The sequence below is a fragment of the Prinia subflava genome, chromosome 17 (genome assembly GCF_021018805.1).
Source record: "Prinia subflava isolate CZ2003 ecotype Zambia chromosome 17, Cam_Psub_1.2, whole genome shotgun sequence".
Lineage (NCBI taxonomy): Eukaryota > Metazoa > Chordata > Aves > Passeriformes > Cisticolidae > Prinia > Prinia subflava.
Window position 1 is genome coordinate 7,683,852 of NC_086263.1, and position 22,346 is coordinate 7,706,197.

The following is a 22,346-nucleotide window of genomic DNA, read 5'->3' on the forward strand; positions in this document are numbered from 1 at the left end:
ACTCAATAATTCTGCTGAGTGAGAACATCACAAAACAAAAACCAAAAAACCCAAAGAAACTTCCCCCCAAAACAGAGAAAGTCAGGAGCAGCTCATCCAGGTCTTTGCTTTTGTCCAAGAAGCTGTGACATGACAAAACTGTTTAGTTCCATTTTTTATTTTGAATTTCAAAACACTCCAAGTGAAAGAAATTTGCCGTACTTGTAGTTCCTGAATAATTTCCATCTTCAAGCTGGAAAAAGCTATTACAACTCACAAGTGACTCGTTAACTTTATTGATGCTCACATGACCTTATCTGCAACAATTTTAACATCTCAAAGGGAGTCTCACTGAGGAGGAACACCTGACATGCACCTGCTGAATTTCTTTCTCCATTTACACCCCTTTCTCCATTTCTTTCTCTTTAGGCTGATAAATAGCACAGCTTCTTTTCAAAATAAACCCTACACACGATGTGGCATGGAGAGGAACAAGACACTGAATGCATCTGCAAACAGCTCAATTGGAAAAATTGGGAAAAACCTCAGTCTCCAGAATTTGTGGTGTTTCTTTAGTCTTCACTCAAGCCCAGCTCTCTGTTCTGTCTCAATAATTAAATTTAACATGACACAGCAAATTAAGTATTCTGGGGCAGGTTGGTTTGTTTTCCCACAGGTCTTGAGACAAGGACAAGAGTTTATGCTTGCTTGAAAATTTTATTGACAACTGTTTGGTCCCAACACACAAAACAGCACTTGAGCCACAAAAGAAAGTGTCCAAACAAAGTAGACAGCTAAGAAAAGAAGTCTTTCTTCTCTCTCTCATTCCAAGGAAAAAAAATAGTGCATAAATTGAGGGCTTCAGTGACATCTTTTTCTTTTAAACAAACATGAATCTGAAGTAGTACATTTATTTGCTCAATTAAAGAATTTCATGGTTGCAATGCTTTTAAATCTGTAAGTCACATCATTCATTTAACCCTTTGGATAAAAAAATATATTGCAATTCAATTAGCTATTTTGTTACACTATGAACACAACTTCTCAAAAGTATTATTCTATTACTTTCAAACAGCAATTTCAGCAGAATCACACATGAATCCAGATAAGATATGCTGACCTCCATATGTGGTATAACCACCACATGACTTGGATAAACACCATATTTTCCTCTGAAGCAAAAACCTGGTTTTCTTTAGTACTCCAAATGACTTGTAGCTGCATCTCATGAAAATAAAATTTCAAGCTGATCTCCTCTCCAATGCATGCTCTTCTGAAATAAAGATCTAAACTGGTCACTGTCAACCTTACCAAAGTTAAGGAGAAAGCAGATTTTTTTGCATTTAACTCACTAAAAACATTTCAAGAAAACATACTTCTAAATTTCTTCTTCTATAGCAGTATGTCTGTAGAGGTTTACTGTGGACTCAAAATACTGTGCCATAATGCTCAGAAAAACTTCCCAGTGTTTCTTTGCACTCACAATGGCTATAAACTCACTACTGGTAATACTTGCCTAAATATAAAAGATTTTATAACAAAATCTGACTAGTAAAATTCTGTCCATAGCCATTGTTCAGTGGCATTTCTTGCTGCTGGCTGAAAAATTAGAGCCTGTGTTCCATCTCTTGCATATTACAATAGAATCCATCTAAAAAAAAATACCTCAGTTGGCCAGTGGAAAACTTCTAGTATAGGTTCTTTCAATACTACAAGCATTTATTTGCTGCCTGGCAAATACAACCCATTGTAAATGCCATGGTTACCCAGAATGGGTAGAAAGTCTCACACACTGGACAGTTCTGCTAACTAGAGTTAAGGTCATCCACTGACTCAGCCTCTCCCCCAAAGCTGGCCCTTGCAAAAGCCAGCACAAGATACCACAAATCCAAGAAGCTGCCAACACTAGGAGTTAAGTCTTAGAATAAAAACAGACACAGCTAAAAGACAGAATATCAAAGAACGAGCTTCCCATTTACTGGACATGCTTAAAAATAGAAAACAAGGTTAAGCAGAACAACCTTAGCATTTCCACATGTAGCTAGAACTTTCCTTACAGGTGGAAATAGCATCAGTACCTTCCATCACCAGTCAATTCAATAAGACCTGCCCCATATCTGTAATTTATGCATTAGATGCATATTTCAGAAATATCAGAATCTTCCTAACTTCACTTCTAGACACAATGAAAATGTGTGTGTCTGTATCTTACACTCAGGACATCAAGACAGTCTTTTCCTTAACCAAACCCATGCCAGCCAAACTAAATTTGAGGGAAGCTTAAAGCATCAGTGTCCTAGAAAGCTCCTAAATGGAACTGAAAGCTACAGCAAAAAAACATTTAAAACAAGTTTTACACAAGACCCACATAACCTTCTACAGACATCTAAGGACAAGTATTTCCAATGCAGTTACAAGTCACCTGAAAGGTCAGAGAACAAGTTTCCCCTCTGGAGGACAATCAGCTCCCCTCACTCTTGTCACCCCAGGCCAGCAAGTTAAAATTTCTCAACAGGCTTTTGAAAGACAAATCATGCATTTCATTAATACTGTCTGAAACGATACCAGTAAGCAACAGCCTATACAATACAATATGCTACATGTATGATTACATCACCAACAAGGCTTAAAGAAAATAAAATCTGTTCCGTGTTTGTTGAATTAATGTTTTGCTTTTACTGAACACATTTAGGAAAAACTGTAAAATTTAAGAATAATTTAACAAATGCCAGATTTTTTTTCAAAGTAATAGAAAAAAATCTGCTCTGCTAACAGCTGTGTTCAGTGTAAAAGGAACAAAATCTTCACAGAATACATTAAATACAAATTAATTCCTCTAGGTTTTCCATTAAAATACACATGGGCTAGCAAACAGCTTTACTTTGTGCACAGTCCTTAGGTATTTGTCTTTCACACTAAAAAGAAAGAGTTAAAGCTTGGTTACAGGTGCAAGTGAGAAGTTTGCTGCCAATTTGACCTTGTTTTTGTGTTGCTTTTTGGCTGGGCTGTCTGTTGCTTCTTTGTTTACTTGGGTTTCAGAGGACTGACAGGGAGGCACTGAAGCAGTCTCTGTGGTGTCAGACACCACAGAACCAGAGATCAGCTTTTCTTGAGCTGTGGTAACAATTCTCTCTTTTTCTTCTTCTGTTAAAATCATTATCTCTAAAATAAATAAGACAACTCAATTTACTGATGCTCTGTTTTTGCAGAAAAAGAGCATTTCTCTGCTGTTAGGCAACAGAATATTTAAATAGAACTCATCAGCCCGATTTGAAGCAGCAAAGGGAGGCAAACTCTTACCTGGGAGGGGTGCAGGGCGTTCCTCAAACTGGATGAGGTCTGCAGACTCAAGAACCACGGGATCAGGTCTCAGCTGGGGAGATGGCAGGCAGGAAGGAACTGGCTCACACAGGAGATCAACAGGAGATGTGTTTGTGAGGCAAAGGAGTTCTTGTTCTGTTTGATTAGAAACTACAAAAACAAGGGAACATCTTTCAGAGCATCTGTAAGCTGGGAAGGTGTCACTACTGTCACAGGTAAATGTAGTTTCCAGATGCAAATCTGAGGATTTGAGAACTATGCTCTACTTGAAATACTAACATCAAACTAATTTAATGTTAATTAATCTCAGATTAATTTGCTGCATCAGGAGCATCTAAGTAAATTCTCATCAGAATACAGGAGACAGTGCTAGCAGAAGCTGCTGCTGACCCTCTTCTCTCATTAGCTTCATGTCTATAGACTTAAATTTCCACCAAATCCCTGGGAAGCAGTACCCAGCTCTCTTCCCCTCTATATGCATATACACACACACATTTATAGACTAGCAGCTCAGGACACAAGTCTAAGCACAAACTCAGAAATTCAAGCTTTCAAGCCAAAATGCATATTTACTCAAGTTCAGATTTACTAACTCACCTTTCCTCATGCTGCTTCAATTTATTATCTTATTTCCCCTAAGATAATAAATTTCTTATATACACCAACTTTGCATTACCATTGCTAGGCCTTCCTAGATTTAGTTCCATTGATGAAGTGGATCCTTGGGTCTCCATTATATGTCCATTATTGTCAGCAGGTTGATTTCCATGATCATCTGCATGATCAGCAGGGGGAAAACTAGGCGAGCTAAAACGAGCTACAAAAAGGCAAGTTAATTTGGTTAGTTAACTCAAGCTGCCTCTTAAAAAAATATAAAAGAAAACAGATGCTGCTCAAAATTGAAATGGCTTACTTTTCATATCATTCTTCAGGACTACAATTCTCTTATGGCCATGTCCTTTAATCCAGACCACCTATTAAGGAGGAAGCAGAACTGAACATTAGCACATGATAAAAAGCATTTGCTCACTGCCTTTCATCCAGCTTTGCACTGACATGATTTCCAACAGTAAACTAAATCACATTGCTAATTTGTACTACACTATCCATGTAAAGGCTCAAAGTAATTGATACCAAAGGCAAACCATAGTGCCAGGAAGTATACTAAATATACATTCATGAAATAAAGTGTTTAAACTCAGAGCTGAAAAATTCCTTTTTGTCACTCTTCAGAAAGATTAGCTTACTTAAAGGAAATATTATAGCCACAAACTAGGTCACAAAATTATCCCAGAGCACTTAAGATAAGTGGATGACAAGAACATGGCACTTCTGATGAGGTCCCAGAATTCTTCACTCCCAAACCCAATAATGCACCCTGATCAAAGTGAGGGTTCAGTACTGTACAGCCATTCATTCACACAGACAGAAAATCAATTCTCTCATTCAAAGATGCCACAAATGTTTACAGCCTTACTAGGATCAGTTGTTAAGCAAAATTTCACCAAAGCACGTGTGCTGGTTTATTTTTTCAGATTTCTCAGAAGTGTATTAAAACCACAACAGGTATAAGCTCCCCTGAAGAAGGTAATTATTCCAATAATTCACCCCAACTAAGAGGGACTGTGGTTGTGTAACTACTTTCAATCCAGGCAGAAATCTCAATGTAATTCTGCAAATCTAAGGTCTTCACACCTGTGGAATTGCTCCCAAGAGCTCTTCTAAATTATTGCATCCATATGCTTTAGGCTGCAGCACTTCTCCTGTGTATTTGCTGTATGCTACTGGGAACTCGTGAAGAAAAATTTGCTGGTAATGGTAGGTGTGAAGCAAGGACCTCACATTTTTTGCAAAAACATACAGATTTGTAAGCTTGACATATTCTTCTGCTGCACCATTGGTAAAAACCTAGCAGAAAGAAAAAAAGGAGGAAGAATTAGAGCACACACTTCCAGTCTCTAGATACAAACACATCAGAAAGGCAAGAGCTTACACACCTCAACCAAGTAAGGCAGACTCTTGAGGAGTTCAGTTAAGGTCATAAATCCATATTCACATGGATTAAGTGAAGTACTGTGGACTGTTTCATAATGTTGCTTAAGCTGCTCCACCGAGAGCAAGGATGTTCCATCCCAGGACATCAGCAAGACCAGCAACTGGGCAGTCAGAGTCCGCAGAGATTTTCTATTTATCAGCTGAATTTGCTTGCCAGATTCAGTGTCAACCACCTAGAAAAATTAATTGGGAAGGAAGGTAGGGACACAGAAGAGACTGATTTATAAGTAAGATGTAAATCTGGGCTTTATTTGAGCATAGCTGTATCTGATATTCCCCAAGCCAAAAGCACACAAAATCAAGTACATTACTACATGGAAATATTTACTTTAAATATACAAGACCTGTACAGCTGTGCAGCAGTTTCTGTCCACTGGTAGGTATGATCTTACTCTTTGTTACAAGTCAGTTGGTCCTGACTAAACTCCAGCCTAACACCAGCTGCTAAGTCAACAAAACTTGAGCAACTAAACCATTGTGCCCACACCCATGTAATTGCAACCTCTCTTTTCCACTGGCATAGAAGACCAGCTATATATTTACATTCAGAGTCAAAGTCTCAAACCCTAAGCCAAAAAAGAAAAAAGCAAAGGAATTTAAAGCATTAGAAGACTGAAAGCTACTACAGTTATCAGAAGACTGTTTTTCACAGCTAGAAGAGAGGTAGGGAAAACCCAGTTTGTACTGTTAAAATAAGTACTAGAATAGAATCTTTTACTTATTATTTGCTAAATAAACATAAGTATTCCCAGAGAATGCTGCAAGGCTATAGAAGAACATAGAGAACACCACAGGAATATAGAAACTCCATTTAAAGCCCTTCTGGAATTTCCCCTTGCTGGCTGAACGCCGTACTCCAGAAACAACATTACAGGTACTGAGCCCCATCCTGTGAGACAAAACTCCTTAACACAACCCTCCACACATTCCAGAGGGACAAGATAGCTGCCAGGGCCAAAAGGTTACCTTTACAACATGGCAGAGCTTCTGCATGAGGGCTGGCACGGAGCTGACGTCGAAGTCGTGCAGGCGCAGGGCGTAGCCGAAGGTTTTGCTGTACTCGGGCAGCAAATCTGCCAGCGGCAGGGAATTGTCCTTCTGAGCCCGCAGCAGCTTCACCAGCTGGGCAGCCACTGCCTTCACCTGCTCCACCTCTGTCAGGGTCAGAATCTTCTCCTCCCCACACTCCAGTACCTGCAGAACACAGTGACACTCTGCTGAGGTGACTGATGCAGTCTGGATGAACCAAGAGTAAGCTGGAGCTCACACTCAGGGCCTGCAGGCAGGCATCTGCTGTGTACCATGACCCAGCCACCCACAAAGCTGTTTGTACAGCAAGCAGAACCATGTCATTTCTGAATGCAACAAAACAAGCAGCAAAACAGTTAACTTTTTAAAGCAAATTGAACACAATTATAATAAAACTGAGCTCAAATTTTGAGACACTGAATTTTGTTTGAATTTGTAAACAAACAGCCTCCTGAATGTGCTTGAAACCACAGACCATTTTACCAAAATAGCATTAAGATTTTTCTTAAATACAGCTGTCTAAACATTACAGGTGCAGAGTTTATAACTCATACTAAAGTTTATGAGAAATATCACCCCTGCTGAAATAGCTGTACACATTCCAGAAAAATGCTTTAGGCCAGCTTATAATTTTGGAACTTACAAGTAAGACATCTGGTATGGCTTCAAAGAGTTCAAGTAGTTTTGTAAACCCGTAGTAAGCGAGTTTGCACTGGCGCCCAAAGTGGTGGTGGTAACAAGGGATAAATTTATTGAAGGGCATTCGAAAATAGGGCTGGTGTCGCAGCAGATCCACCACCTCCTTGGAAAACTGCTTAGTTCTTTCAATTTCCTCCTGGGTACGTTCTAAAATTAAAAATAAAGCAAGAGCTACATCCCAACGTGCTTATGAAATGCAATAGAATACAGTAACAACAATACACACACAGTGGCTGGTTTTCAGCACGATTGTGTATTACACCAAGTCACTCTTTTCTTCTACCACTGAGACCTTTACTAGGCTTACATGTTTAGAAGTCCAAAATAGTCAGGTTATCAGGCCTTTAGAAGGTTTTTAAATAGCCAAATATATTGGTATTTTTTCCTGAATGGCAACACAATCCACTGTCTAATCATTCCAAAGAAAGCACAACTACCTGCAGAAGTAGTAACATTATTTTGTGTTTTCTGCCACCTGTTTTCCTGTCTGTTCTATAAATGTTCAGAGAATGATATTCTTGATTTGCTAGAACTTAGGAACTTAGTTATGACGGTAGAAACACATTATAAAAAAAATCCAAGTCACTCCTACGTGTTTCAGTTACTCAAGCTTTAGAACAGTCAAAAAAGAATCCATTTAGAAACAGCACAAGAAGGTTTCATGGACATACCTCTTTTAGGAATACAAATCACCATTTCATTGTCTTGCTGTGACAAACAGATGGTTGTATCTGGAATTTCTGATATAATATCAGACAGCTCACACACTCCATATTCAGTAACATCCCAATCCTTAGAGAAACACCTAAAAGTTTTAAAAAAATTGTATCTAATTACAAATATTACTGCACGCTGTGTAGATAAAAAAATACATTTTTTGGAGAGCTGACAGAGTAAGCCTCAAATCCTAAAAAACATGAGGACAATTTCCACACTGGCAATAATACAATCCTGGGAAACAAAGGGAAACTAGAAATCCATTCTAGCCGGAGAAGTAAGATTTACTATCATGTGAACAATCAGTGTAACAAAGAGCTGTATATATCAACCAGTGGTTTTAAGTGCTTGAGGAAAAATGTAATTGTCCTGTGCATACAGCTGGCTACACTTCTAATAGTCTGCATTTACTTAATAGTTACATCCATACACTCTTTTAAACAACAACAGGTGTCAAGAAAAGGCAGAGACCATCCCCTGGAAAACATCATATTCAGCTTCCCAATACTGTGTAATATATTAAAATGTATTTTACTCTTCCCACTTCTCCAACCAAAACATCTCAGGAGCAAGAACACTTCACAAACACTCTTATTCAACAAGTGGCCAGTGCTGACTCTACATGAAGTAGATTTATAAAGAACCAATAACTTTTTTTGCCCAGAGTGGAAATAGGAAAGTGCACTCCCAAGAAGGAGCTGTTGGCACATGATTTACAACAGCACACGTGCAAAGGCAGATTCACAAATAGCTCTAAGATGCCATGGTTTGTTTAAAGCACATAACTATCACTTTCTAGCTTCCTACTAAAAAAAGCATCAATCTTGGTTCTTAAAAAAACGCAAATAAACCCCTACTTTTTAGAATGCTAGCACAAAATGTTCCAGATAGGTACTACTTGTCATTTTTGCCACTGCAAGATCCAGTTAAAGTAGTAAAAGTAGCTCCTGGCAGTTAAGCTATTCATTTTACATTTCCTTCTGAAGAAAGCCTAACACTAACTTTTCCCTTTACTGCTCATGTTAATGTGCCATGACCCACTTGCTTCAATCCGACGCCGTAGTCAATGGCTTCAAAGAGAACTAATGAAATACAATAACCCATTTCCAACCCCAATGAAGTTAAATGAACCTAAAGTACTAAAGGAAGGAATAAAATATGGCAGAGAGCTTTTAATTTTTGTTTTCATTCGAAGTGTGAACTACCAAATTGCAAGGAAAAGGCAACGTAGTTGCCACAGTTACGTATTGAGATTTTAAGTGCTGACTCCTCTTGCTCTAGGTATTAAAATCACCACTAACAGACATGCCCTGCACAGTTGCTCTTGGTTCATTAGGGTAACTCACCAGTGATAAGCCTGCAAGAATTCCCTCACGATAACTTGCTTGCTGGCCTGGGATTTGAGCAGCTTCAGCAGATCTTGAGTGAAGCGCTTCACCTGAGCTCTGTGCGTTAGCGTTAACAAGCGCTTGGAACCCATGCCAAGGATCTGAAAGAAAAGCGGGTTGGGTCACTCACATCCAGCACCCTCAGGAAAAGGCATTCAAAAGCCACTTTTAGTGTAGGTAGGCTAGAAAAAGAACATAACAGAGACAGCCTCTGGAATGGCAGCCTCATGAGGCCACCCACTTTCTGTACTGAGAACGATGCCCTCGAGAAATTCAATACCTCATCCCTGAGTGCTACTGCAACTTCTGCACATTTGTATTGGTTATTCAAAAATCCTACAAAAACCTGCTGTTCAAAGATGTAAGCGAATCTGACCACAGGGGTTTTGTAACAGGGTCACATGAGTTATTTCTCATAGAAATCCCTTCAAGCCACAGGCTACACATCTCAGCCCAACTCATGAGCACTCAGCACTTGCAGTGTTCTTATTCTGCACACAGCACAATTAAAAACTTTTATCCAATCACCAGCCATAGGTTAAAAGCAGCTTCAAACTTTATTCCTGAGGTTTCCCCAGAAGTTGTTTTGAAAGAGTGGGCACAGAAACAGCACCTCAAATAAGAACACAGCCATCAAGGTTCAGTCAAGCAGCTCTTTCAAGGGGCACTAGGTAATTGCCCAGCATCTACTCTACAATAGCAACCAGGAATTGAGATGGCTGCAGCTACAATTCCCCAGGTCAGAGTGGCCAGTGCCACATCACTCACCTGCAGTACATGAGGCACTGCCTCCAGCAGCTCCATCAATTTGGAATAGCCATAGTCAGACACTCGGCATTGCTTTGCAAAGTGGTGGTGGTAGGTTGGGATGAATTTGCTGACAGGGATGACACAGGATGGTTGGCTTTTGAGCAGGTCTATCACTTCTCGACTGAACTGAATGAGCTGGGGATTTCCTACAGGGCTCTTGGAACGCAGAAGCCAAGGATCTACAAACAAAAAGTTAAATTACTGTACCTTTCACGAGCATTCTTCTGCTAAATAGTGCACTTTACTTACAGATTGAAGCTACACAGCATGGGAGAAAATAAGTATGAACATTCAAGCTAAAAATTTCTCCTTGTAAAAAGTTTAACAATTATACCTGTTTATTTTATTCACAGAACTTATTAGTGTAATTTCTTAGCATAAAAACAATGAGTTAAGAGGAAAGGTTTTAAGCAGGAATATTTACCTGCAGTAGGAGGTGGTGGTTTGTTATGTATCCATTTGATAACTTTAATGCCATTTTGGGCAGTGGCAATGTTAACTCCAGGAACACAGGTAATCAGATGTTCTAAGGGAACACCACCTTGGCCTTCTGGCACCATTTCAAGATCATTGAACTCTGACATGTAACAATCAGGAAAACTATGGAGGGAAAAAAGCTTCCATTATACACTAAAATATTACTGTAATAATTGTTTCAAAAACATTATTTTGAGACACTTCATGAGTGAGATTTCAATAAATTACTGACACATTACAGAAATTTTCATAAAATGTGTATTTTAAATAAGTGTGCTGTTTATGCTAAACAAGAATTTTAAAAGTGATCACTTCACAGTATATTCATTTGCTATAAAGGATATCATTTTATGTAAGAACTGAGTTTATATACAATAGGTAATTCCCAAAAAGTTTTAAGTCCTCAACCTATCAGACCTTACTAAAAGCAGAAATTAAAATACTTTACCTTAGTAAAGGCACAGTACCCTCATGTGTCTGTAGAAGACTGTGAACTTGGGGAGCAAATGTCTTCAGAGATAAAACCACAAAAGGAATTCTATAAGAATCTGGATCAAACTCATGTTCACTGCAAAAATAAGAGGTCCAGGATTTTTATGCTTACTCTACACACAGCTTTAACACAGTATCTGTGCTCACATAGATAGTAAATATTACCTTATATGCACATAATATACTGCTACTAGTAGCAATAGCACTTGTAGAACTGTACAAGCAACTTTCATCATCTTTTCCCCAAAGCTAATATAGCTACAGCAAATTTCCAGAAGTAACATTTAGAAGACTATATTTTTATTGCCTATTAAAACTTTCAAATTAAATTTTAGCAGCACATACCAGGCAGTTAACAATGAACACCTAATAACTGCTCTACTAGCAAAACCTTGCAGCTGTTGAATTAAACAAAAAACTTAATACATAGCTTCAAGAAACCTGCAACTCACTATGAATCACTTATTAAATATAGCTGGAGGACAAAGAATGATCAGGTACAACTACATAATGAAGTTCAGGTAATAGAAGTCTCTAGCATTATAACCTTCCTACACAACCAGAGGAATGCAGGGAACCCTCCAGTGCTTCCATTAAAGAGGTGTTCAATCCTGGCAGCTGTGCTAGAACATGATCATCTTACCTGGACACACCAACCCACTGAACTGCCTAGAAAATCCACCTCACTATTTTCTGCCTTATACTTGTAAACATATGGGAGTGTCTAGAGCACATCATGAGAACACACACCTTAACTTTTAATATATTAGTACTCTATAAATGCTGTTCAAATATTTGTAAGATTCATAGTATTTTATACACAGCTTACATAAAGTCTTTATTCAGGCAATGCTGCTTACAAACAGGCTCGTGATACTCCAACTCTTCAAATATTATGGGGCTGCAGTTAGCAGAGGAGCCGTCGTGTGACTGTGAGGAGCCCAGGGGACTCTGCCTGGCCTGGCTGCTGGGCAGGAGGCACACGAGCCTGCCGGCGCCCTGCTCGCGGACGGCCACCGTGTCCGTCAGCTTGTACAGGTCTGAGACAACCAACTTTCGGCCAAACCTAGGAGAGAGATGGACATAAAGGCACCTCATAAAGACAGGAAAGGCAATCCTGTCACCTGCATTGTTTTGTTTAATAAACAGGAATATGCTAGAAACTATGCAATGTAAAACGTTAAGGTAACTGACAGAAAGAATGAGTAAAATAGTGAAAGTAGAACCCTCTAAAAAGGCCAGTTTGGCCAGCATTGCCTCTGGCTACAAAATGTGCTGCAGCACCCAAGAACAGAAATTCATAATTCTCCACTCTACTACTCTAAGCCACTGCAAATAATCATACATGATCAGATTTTTTTTTTAGAAGCACTGGAGAGGAAACTACCAGGAACTTACTTTTTTTCATAGATTTCTGTGAATTTGAACACAGGCAAGCAACAAGCAGGTGCATCCTGCAGAATGGACATTGCTTCTGAGCTGTAAGAGAAGTTTGTCAGCATCAGCACAAAATTATTCTGCTGTTATTAGACTCCAGCCTAAGTTAGCAAGATATTTACAGATGCAGTTTGTGAACTATAAATAAAACACGACAAAGTGTTTTCCCTTCCATTTCAGCACTATAAAAGCTGTCATTTAAATCAGGGAGTACCAGTAGTAACATTTCTGCTAACTCATCAGGTCATGTCTCTGAAGGTGTTGCATCTTTCATAGGTGGTGCTAAAATCTGAGCATCTATAAAATGCAACATCAAAGCTGCAGCATTACAAGTTACCAGCCTGGTCATTACATTACAAACTTTGAACAGGCGAGAATGAAATAAAGCTGTAAATTATACAATTGTTGAATATTCTACAGTCCAAGCACTAGTTTCATTCCATGAATAAATGATGACAACTTCTTTCCTAATGCTTTCCTTCAGTGAAAAAAAAAAAATACTTTTATTCTCACTAGCATCAGCACTCTAAGCTGTATCATGTTCCATGTAGCAAATGAAATGCTGGTATTTTCAACTATGTACTCAGCCTCAAAAACTGAACTCATGCAAACTTCCTTGGAGGAACAAAGAAATAGAGTTGTAATCTTAGCTCACAAATTCAGTTAAAGGTATATCAGTATCATGCAAGAGTAGTAGTGCAGCTATGAAACAGAGAGCTAGAGCATTCAGATGGAACTCAGAATATAAGCAGTACAGAAAATCTACACTGAAAGAGCTTAGTTGTAATTAACACATTCATCAGGTCACACAACAGATTATACTTTACATCCCTATTATCCCTTTAAGCAGTATTTTAAATCATCTCTCAGCTACTAATACATGCTAGGACAACTAAGAAGATGCCCAAGTGCTTATTACCTAAGTAGAGAGAGTGATTTATTAGCAGCTCCTGTTGCTAATGAGACCTGGATCCTCTTACTGCCAATTTTGTATCTGTGCAGACTGTTGACAGCACTGATGGCTTCTTGCAGACTTTCCATCTGAACCATGGCCTTCAGCTGGTAGTCTGTGTGGGGACTGAGCTCCACACTTTTTACCTGAGAGGAAGAAAACACCTCATACATTTACACCAGAACATTAACCCAAGGCAAGTCACCACTAGAGCACTACTGCTTTGGCCAAGAGCCAAATACAGCAAAAGGGAAGGGAGTGTGATGAACCACATCCATCAGGGCAATGCAAACAGGAGCCAAGCACAGTGATCCTGGACTAAGGCAGGCCCACATTATTTCATTAACACAAACACCAGCCTCCCATGTAAAGATTATGCCAGAAAAATGTCATCCACAGATCAGACAGAAATAGGACCACTGACCTCACCTTCCATAATTGCTTTTTACCAATTCACACTTCCCCTGCTTTTGATCACTTCTAACTCAAAACAGTTCTTACTTTGATTTTTAAGCTGACATTAGGAATGCAGCTTTACAGCTTAAAAAGGTTATCCTGTTAAAGCTTAAGTCTCATCCCTACATACTAATGAGCCACTTAGTAAGAATTTTATACACCTAGTTTCAGAATACCAGATCGATGAAGACCACACACAAATTAAAAACCTAGTACAAGTGGTTATCTGGTCTTTTTAAAGAAAAAAAAACCCACAACCCATCCTTTTAGCAAAGTTTAAAAGTCCTGCTCCTTTCTCTTTCTGCTGACCTGTACCTAAACCACAAACATGCCCCATAACACATAAATACAGATTTAATAAAAGAATTTGAGCCTTTACCTTGCCATGTCTTGAGAAGACTTCTTGTAAATTTTGCTGCAACTCTTTTCTGGACAATCTGTAATCTATGTTGCTGATCTGAATGTCTGCACCATTTGCAAAGGGATCAGGGCAGTCTGTACCACTGGTATGATTTACTACATTGAATGTGAGTGGAGATGATCTATTTGAAAGGTTGGGAGACATACTCCTGGGTAAAATAAAAACATTTATGAGCTGAAATAACAGCGCAATTCTCATATATACATCTCAAAATTAGATAACAGACACATGTCAAGTGCACAAATACAGCACTTAAAAGGGATTCTCCCAGTACATGTGTGCAGGCAAAACAAATTCCATCACAAGCAAATCAGCTGTGAATAATCAATGTATATACTGGTGCAGTCTCACTTCCCCTCCCAAGACAGACAGACAGACACTTACCGAGATGACCAGCAACTCTGAGACATGAGTAAAGGACTGAGCTGTCTTGAGGCTGTCAGCTTACTGAAAGCAGAGGGATAGCTGACCTGAAATACAGTTTCATCTTTATCTTTTTTATCTACAGGGGAATTGGTAATGCTCCTGGAAGCAGAGGTCTCTTTTCTATTTAGAAATATATATAAGAAAAAGGAAAAAATATTATGTTGCAGAATTTACATAAAAAAAAATGTAACTAACATCAACATATTTTTTTATTTTTAAACGTACTTCTGACTGTTTTTGGAGGATGATTCTCCTGCTCCCATTTTTTTGGTGGCCAGAGACACGGAAATTGCTGCATTAGAGTTACTCTGAGGAGAAGGAATTTGTTCTCTCAAACGTTCTTGCTGGTTTTCAGTATTTCTGGTGATGTTCTTTGATTCAAGGTGGCACAGCTCCTATGTGAAACAGATAAAAGGCGAGCATAAAAGCACCAGACATCACTTGCCAGAGGCCTTCTTTCTGATGGAAGGCTAGATGACTGACCATTTTTTCTTTAATAGTGTTTTCATTGGTATTTCATAACAAGGAATTTTTGATTTTCTGTGGCAGAGGACAGCAGACTGTTAATTAGTTGAAATGTTTTGCTACACTGCAGGTCTAACCCTACTTCGCCTCAAAATAAGCAAAATGGATCACTCTAGCTGTTGTTCATCACTAGTGCAGAAGTCAAAAGTGGCTAGAATTTGAGAGCAAGTACCAGCAGTACTTCCAAATTGACAAAAACATGAGAGGGAGGGGGAACAACCATCACCCTCACATTAACTGTCTGTTTCCCAAACAGATGAACACAGCTCTCATTCAAGAATATCACCACACACTACAGTTATTCATTTATCAGGACTGACAAGTTAAAGCAGTAACAGCAGCAATCCTCAGTACACAAGGAAAAGCAATAATATGGAGCAAAGTAAAACAACAATACCTGTAAACTTTTGACATTAGTGGGTTTGATGACAGATCCATGAACCTGGAATCCTCTCCCAGCAGAGCCTTTGGTACCAGCAGACTGATCATTTGAGTCTTTATTGAGGACGCACAGCTTCGTGTTCTTGTTAATTTTTTTGGGGGATTTGACCTTGTCAGTTCCCAGAAAGCTGGAGCTTTTTGCTTCATTGAGTTCTTTGTTTTTGGGAGTGAAAGACACTACGATCCTGTTACCAAAAACGTCTTCATTTTCCATTCGCTTCCGAGCCCGCTCCGCACTTTCCTGGTTTAGGAAGCGGAGAATTGCGCTGCTTCCAGAAATGCTCAGCACCTTCCCTCCACAGTTGTCTGACAAACGCCTCAGGCGATTGCTGACACTTTTGCTGTCTCTGTTTGTTGGCAGATTATAGACATATAACAGCGTATGACAAGCCTGTTGAAAAGGAGGAAGATTTTGATTTGATTATGACAGAACACCCTCTGGTTCAAAAGCAGCAGTTCTAACACTGGTTCTGGTGACCATGCCCTCCTCTCATCACCCCATCCCATCAACAAATCATTCCTTTTGCAGCACTCCATTTGTTTGAAAGACTCTCCTACAAAGGTAGATCCTCAAACTTCAATCTTCAATATAATTTAAAGTTATAATAGACTACCAGAGTCCCTGATCAATGGATCAACACCTGATCAATTCTCCAGATGAGAAAGCACCATTGTTAACTATCCAATTACCTATATATTTTATACATGCTTGTGAAAGCATAGGTGAGGAAGTTATTTCAAGAAAGAAAAAGCCATGAGGGCTGTACAAAGACACCACAACATATCCAGAAGGAATCACTGAGGAAGGCAAAAGCCCAAGAGAAAGCACCATCACTCAAAAGTTAAGAATGTATCACTAAGATCTTTTAATGCAGAACTAAGTTCTTAAACTTTCTGCAAGGGAAAGAAGAGCATGTAAGATACATTATCTAGTAAAATATTTATTGGTAAGAGTGTGCATTTACTATTTCACTTTTTAGTTAACTACTTTCTCATCTAATATTTCATTCTTCCTGCCTGAAAGCAGAAAGCATTCACATGGTAGTAACTGAAATACAGAGAGTGGCCAAATACACAGCAGATATCACTCCCCATCGTAATTAACATACACATAATTTCAGCCTGCTCTCCTCCTAAATGACAACAAAAACTGCAATTTGACTTGGAAATGTCTGTAGCATCAAGAATTAAAATCTTTACCGGCATTTTCAGTGGTAACCTTGGTGGCAAGTCTGAAATAAACTCTTCAAAACAAATAAGTTCATGGGCATGATGTAAGAGTGCTTCTGAAGCTTGGTTTTTATGTACCAAAATGATTCGGAAACCATGTCGGTGTCTCAGGTCACTCAGCTCCAAAGCAAAGTTCACATCCGCTGGAGGGGAAAGAACAAAATAGGCAAGGAAGCCCTTGAAAAAGATGATTCAAGGAAATAAAAAATATGATTGAAGGAAAAATCCCACAAATCTCACTCAGCAAGTTCTATTTCTCATTGGAGATTTCCAATGAAAAAGCACCAACAGCTACAAGGCTTCTCAGACACTATTTAAATCAGCAGTTCACATTCAGTCTGAAGACAAGGGCTTCCTTTTAACAGCAGCTTGGAGCAATTCATCAGCAGGGCATTGGACTGGTACCGGGTATTTCTATAGCAAACATTTGTTTATCTTCAGGGAGAAACCCAAGGCCAACACATGGCAATTCAATAGCTGAGTGGATTGCAGATTTAACTGTATAATATATATGCTGCTCTGAGAACTAAAAATATACATTTTGCTTAGACCTTAAATACAACTCCATGAGTTTTAATTTATGAGCTTCCTTCTGAAGCTAACTTTAGACAGTAGTCACACACATACCTACTGACACTCAAAAAGGCATCAAATCATAACAGAGACTGAACTGAGCCAAGTTCTCATTTTACTGTCTCTGCTTTTCCTTTGCTGCCACTGACATTAAAAATTCTTCAACAGCTCAGTTAAAGCCAGTTCTAAACACCACCCTTGGAAATTAAAATAGTGCCATATGTAAAAATACTATGGAAGAGAGGAACTAAAACCAGCACTGTAGCTGAGTACCACAAACACTTACTGGACACAAGAACCACAGTGGCAGGTGCAGTGTGTGTATCAGCAAATCTCCTCAGACTCTGTCTGAGCTTGTCATCAGCAGCATTCTTGGCTGTAGCATTGATGTGTGCAACAGTCACCTGTGGAAATAACAGATACACTCTGAAGAAAAGCTCCAATGTGAACTGGGCTTACTTCAATGGAATTAAAAAAAATTAAAATGCAAGCTCTTGCACACACTTTTAATTTAGGTAGATTAATGCACACATGCACAGGATTGAACACACAGGGATCAAAAACTGTTCTGTGAGCACTGAACTTCAACCCTAGTTCAGCAATGTCTTTGGGGTGACTTCTGCTGTTCTGTGTTAAGGCATACACCTCAAAAACATTCCAAGAAACGGTCAACCTGTTATCATATCTGCAATTTAGAGTGTGGACATTTCTGACATAGAAACCAGCACAAAAAGCTATAAAAAAGCCCACCAAGAAACAGAACACATCAATGGAAAATATACGGAGTGTTAAAGGTGCTCCAAACAATACCACTAATCTACAGGTGTCCTTATCAATCACACAGTATTCACTAACAAAGTAAAAAAGTTAACTTCACAGAACCATAGATCTCTTAGGTTAATCATTTGGTCACAGATTTGAAGGATAACAAAAATTCTGCCACCACATTTTACTGGATGAGATAAAGACACTTATGAATGCTAAAACTAAAGCTAAACCAATTACCTACAGGTAACAAAATGCAGATTCCTTTTTAAAAACTATCACAGCAGCAAAAATAAAATAAGTCAGCATTAAGAGACCCCACCCACAAACTAAAGATGCACTAGACCCACAGAAGCAAACAAAGCTTTAATGAATGCAAATCCATCTTGGCACACTCAAAATACACAAATTCTCAAGCAAGAGCACCAAGCCTGGTGCTGGTTGGATACCTGGCAGTTGTTTAGCTCCTGAATAACTTCTTTATTTTCTTTACTGATGTCACACACACAGATGAATTCTGCCTCTCTGTGACCTTTAAAAAACTTCTCCCGAATCCTCTGCACAACTGCTATAGCTGAACGGCCAGTGGGAACTGAGCAGTTCTCAATATCCCAGAAGACTCCAATGGGGGGCAAGTTTTCCAGAACTTGGCCAGTTATTGCCACTTCCGGGGATCCTGTGCAGGTGAAAGAACACAGCTCATTTTATCTCCAAATACGGAAAATGTTAAACTTAGCACAGTATGATCTTTGCACGTGGAAGCCTTATGAACAACATGCCCAAGTAATGAATTTTCAAAACAGAGACAAGGTATTATTTTACTGTTTAGTTTTCTATGACTTTATAGAAGTTTCCAGATAATAATGCAATTTAAGAGAACTCTTGCTCTGTAACGGTATCTAAAAGGATCCATTCCATCCACTAAATGGAAGTTTCAAACAAATGTGGTTTACCATATTTCTGTGGTGATTTGCCAAGGCTGCTTGCCAGTATCAAACTCTTCTCATTTCCTGCTCCTTTGGTTCCACAGCCATTACAGATTGGGATAGGAACAGGTGCAGTCTGTGCACTTGGAGGAGGAATATTTGGCCAGATTTTAGCAGCATCAACTAGGCTGTTTCTGGTTGGCTGTGGGGACAATTTTTCAGAATACACATTCATTTAATATACAATATTAACACATGCTATTCCATGCTAGAAACACTTGGTTTCCCTTCTGCAACAAATGCCACTTCAGATGTGCTTTACAAAGCTAATTAACAACAGTATGATGGCATGAAAGAAGCTTCTATCCTCCTATCCCAGCATATTCAGCTCTAGATTTCCAAATGCAAGGAAAGTTTCTACTAAACTCAACATATCAAGACATGCCACCTTTAAGTAGTACTAATATCTATCCTTTAAAAGAAAAACCAACAAAAACCAGAGACCTAGTATACAAAACCCGCACATGAGGAGTAGAAGGTGTGATAATTCCAAATATACTGAATTCACCATTTAGTTCATTAAAGTGACATTTCACTTTTGTATTGGAAACTTAAACTTAGAAGTTTAAGTAATAGATCTTGCAAAGTTGAGCATATCACTTCACTAGAAATTCCTAGTAATATTCAAGCATGGTTCTAACAAGTTCTGAATTCTACTAAATTGGTACTAAAGTATAAACTACAAATTTGGGAAGACTGAACTAAGACCTATCAAACCAAAGCAAGACTAGATTATCCTTGTAGCAGAAGACATATTGCCTGACTTACAAATGGCTCTTTATTGATCAGCTGCCCAAGGGTACATCTTAACTGCTGTTAGCCTTTTCTCAGAGTCCCTACCATGGAACAGTTTAATTGGAGCTGTAAAGAAGAGATGACTAGATTTGAAAGAAGTTAAAACTCCACTCAAGTACATTACAGATCCCCTGTAGGGCTGAACACTGTGACAGCTCTTTTGTCTTCCCACTGCACTGGATGTTACCTCAGGAAAGAGCTGCAAAAAGTCCACATCTGGACTGTGCATCGCAGCTAGGGGGACGCAAGCCGTGCCCACAGGAGCTGCTGCTTCATTCCAGACACAAACCACGCAGCAGAGTAAGGAAGGAGGAAGGGGGTGTACCAACCTTGCTCAAGCAGTCAGTGCAGTAGTGCGAGCCCTTCAGGCACACGGGGGGCACCACGTTGAGGTGCAGCGGGTTGGCGCACAGGCGCGGCGGCAGCTCCGGCTGTGCAGCGTGCTCGTCCAAGTGCCCCGCGGCCCCAGCGGTGAACTCGGGACAGGGGAAATAGGCAGAGGACGGGCAGCCCGGCAGGGCTGGGAACGGGTGCAGCTTGTGCACGCTACCGTGACACGCCTGGAAATGGAGCTTCCCACAACACGCCAGATGCTGACAGGGAGAGACACCGCTTTCTACGCACATGCCAGGGAACTCACTGGAAATTCCTGCCAGATTGCTTCTAGCTGGAGGGTTCTTCAGTGAGGATGCAGACTGATAAGCAAATCCTGACCCTACTTGACAAGTTATCGTCCCGGTGCTTTTTGAGTCTAATATCGTGCCAGGGTGAATCAGGTTCCCACCACCACCACCACAATGCATTTGTGGAGTACAGGAAGAGTCAGAGCCATGAGCACAGCAGCTTACTTTGGGGCCAGGGGAAAGCTGTAATTGCTGTTGCTGAAGAGGATGAACATCGGGGAGCGGCACTGCTGGAAACAATTTAGAGCCAGCATGAGGAGATGAAGCATCCTTCAATTCTACAGCAGCTTTCTTGTTCTCCATGTAATCTTTCTGCAAAATGAAAGCTCGGTTACATTCAGGTACATGAATCAAACAGTACTTTTACAGAGTAAAACATACGTATTCTTAGACTACTACGATTTCACATTTAAAGTGCTATCTTTATGACTACTATTACCTTACTAACTGAACATATAAATAAATATTAAGAGAACCACATCAGTTGCATGTGTCAGCCCTAGGTGTACTGGTATCAGTGGACTTTGGAAGCACAAACCCAGAGAGCTATAAGCCAAACAGCAATGAGTCCACAGAACAGAATCAAAAAAGCTGAAAACTGTTAAGCTAAGGCTGAGAAATCCTTATTTCCTGTAAGAACACATACTGATATCACAATGCTTCACAACTTGCAGATACATAAGTAATCATATTTTAGTTCGAATAAAGATTTTTTAATTGTATTAAAATTGTGAAAGTAATGTATTAAAAGCATATGACTTAAAATTAGAAATTACATCAAGCAGGTAATAATATAGCAGGGTACAAAGAAGGCTAAAGTTTCACAACAACTAAGTGGTTTTTGTCTGTTTTGATTTAAGATATCAAGATGTACGGACAAAGGCACAGAGAGAAAGTTTTTTAGAATTCCAGCAGAGAAAACCAAGCAAGGTTAAAAGAAGGAGAGAACAGTCAAGGTCAGCAGAGGTAACCTGCACAGAGCACTGCTACAAAACTTCTGAACAACTTTTATTTTCCAAATTGAATGTAATGCATTTCCTACTACACACAAATGAATAATTAATTACTCATTCCTCTGTACTTGATGCTACATCTCATGAAGATAAACTCCGCCAAAAATCTGTCTGGAACTGTTTTACATACTGAATTCCAGATTTTATGGCAGCTCCCTTCCTAACCCCCAACACATGGAGAGAGCAACATGCTCATCCATTTCTCTCATGGAAAGTCTAAGTCTAAAATCTAAGTCTTTACTTAGTCAGATTAAATGTGTCTGAATGAGTTATTTAACAGCTGGAGCTCACTTACTCAGGTTACTAATGGTGTTGGTACTGCTCCTCCTAATCCTTAGCCCTTTGCATCTTAAATGTATAGAATTATGTACATTACAGAAAAGGAACAACTGAAGAAATGGAAACAAGGAGAAAGTAAGGCATTGTGAAGAACAGTACCCATGACTGCTGTAGCTACTACATAACAATAATTCAGAGAATCAAATTTGCCTCCAAACTGAACAGATAAATTGGAAGCAGGCCCTCCCTACTCTACTCTTCAGCAATAACTTGGCAGAGTTCCCCAGAAGCTCTTTACAGACCCTTTAGGCAGCTGCATTATCCCAAACAGCTGCAGAGAGTAAAGCCTGAGCAGCACAGCAGCTTGCCTGCTCTCACCAACCCTGGTGTGAGTGCT

At 39.4% G+C, this 22,346-nt stretch overlaps 1 protein-coding gene across 7 annotated transcripts in view; it reads right to left on the reverse strand.

The window, feature by feature from the left end:
* Positions 1–22,346, reverse strand: part of MARF1 (meiosis regulator and mRNA stability factor 1) — a 50,988-nt gene that overhangs the window by 26,392 nt on the left and 2,250 nt on the right. For 5 of the 7 annotated variants that reach the window (XM_063414666.1, XM_063414665.1, XM_063414664.1 and 2 more), the window contains 25 exons: positions 20,304–20,969; positions 19,147–19,321; positions 18,643–18,869; positions 17,715–17,832; positions 16,826–16,998; positions 15,582–16,016; positions 14,885–15,054; positions 14,618–14,779; positions 14,192–14,381; positions 13,324–13,502; positions 12,366–12,446; positions 11,797–12,033; positions 10,924–11,043; positions 10,423–10,598; positions 9,957–10,177; positions 9,147–9,289; positions 7,755–7,888; positions 7,028–7,230; positions 6,322–6,549; positions 5,298–5,528; positions 4,996–5,208; positions 4,214–4,274; positions 3,977–4,117; positions 3,280–3,450; positions 677–3,141 (listed from right to left, as the gene is read on the reverse strand). In XM_063414666.1, coding sequence (XP_063270736.1) covers positions 2,909–3,141; positions 3,280–3,450; positions 3,977–4,117; positions 4,214–4,274; positions 4,996–5,208; positions 5,298–5,528; positions 6,322–6,549; positions 7,028–7,230; positions 7,755–7,888; positions 9,147–9,289; positions 9,957–10,177; positions 10,423–10,598; positions 10,924–11,043; positions 11,797–12,033; positions 12,366–12,446; positions 13,324–13,502; positions 14,192–14,381; positions 14,618–14,779; positions 14,885–15,054; positions 15,582–16,016; positions 16,826–16,998; positions 17,715–17,832; positions 18,643–18,869; positions 19,147–19,321; positions 20,304–20,969 — 5,088 coding nt within the window. In that variant the 3' untranslated portion in view covers positions 677–2,908. Of the gene's footprint in view, positions 1–676; positions 3,142–3,279; positions 3,451–3,976; positions 4,118–4,213; positions 4,275–4,995; positions 5,209–5,297; positions 5,529–6,321; positions 6,550–7,027; positions 7,231–7,754; positions 7,889–9,146; positions 9,290–9,956; positions 10,178–10,422; positions 10,599–10,923; positions 11,044–11,796; positions 12,034–12,365; positions 12,447–13,323; positions 13,503–14,191; positions 14,382–14,617; positions 14,780–14,884; positions 15,055–15,581; positions 16,017–16,825; positions 16,999–17,714; positions 17,833–18,642; positions 18,870–19,146; positions 19,322–20,303; positions 20,970–22,346 lie in introns of those variants that run through there. The other 2 variants (XM_063414667.1, XM_063414668.1) reach the window with 1 other exon arrangement.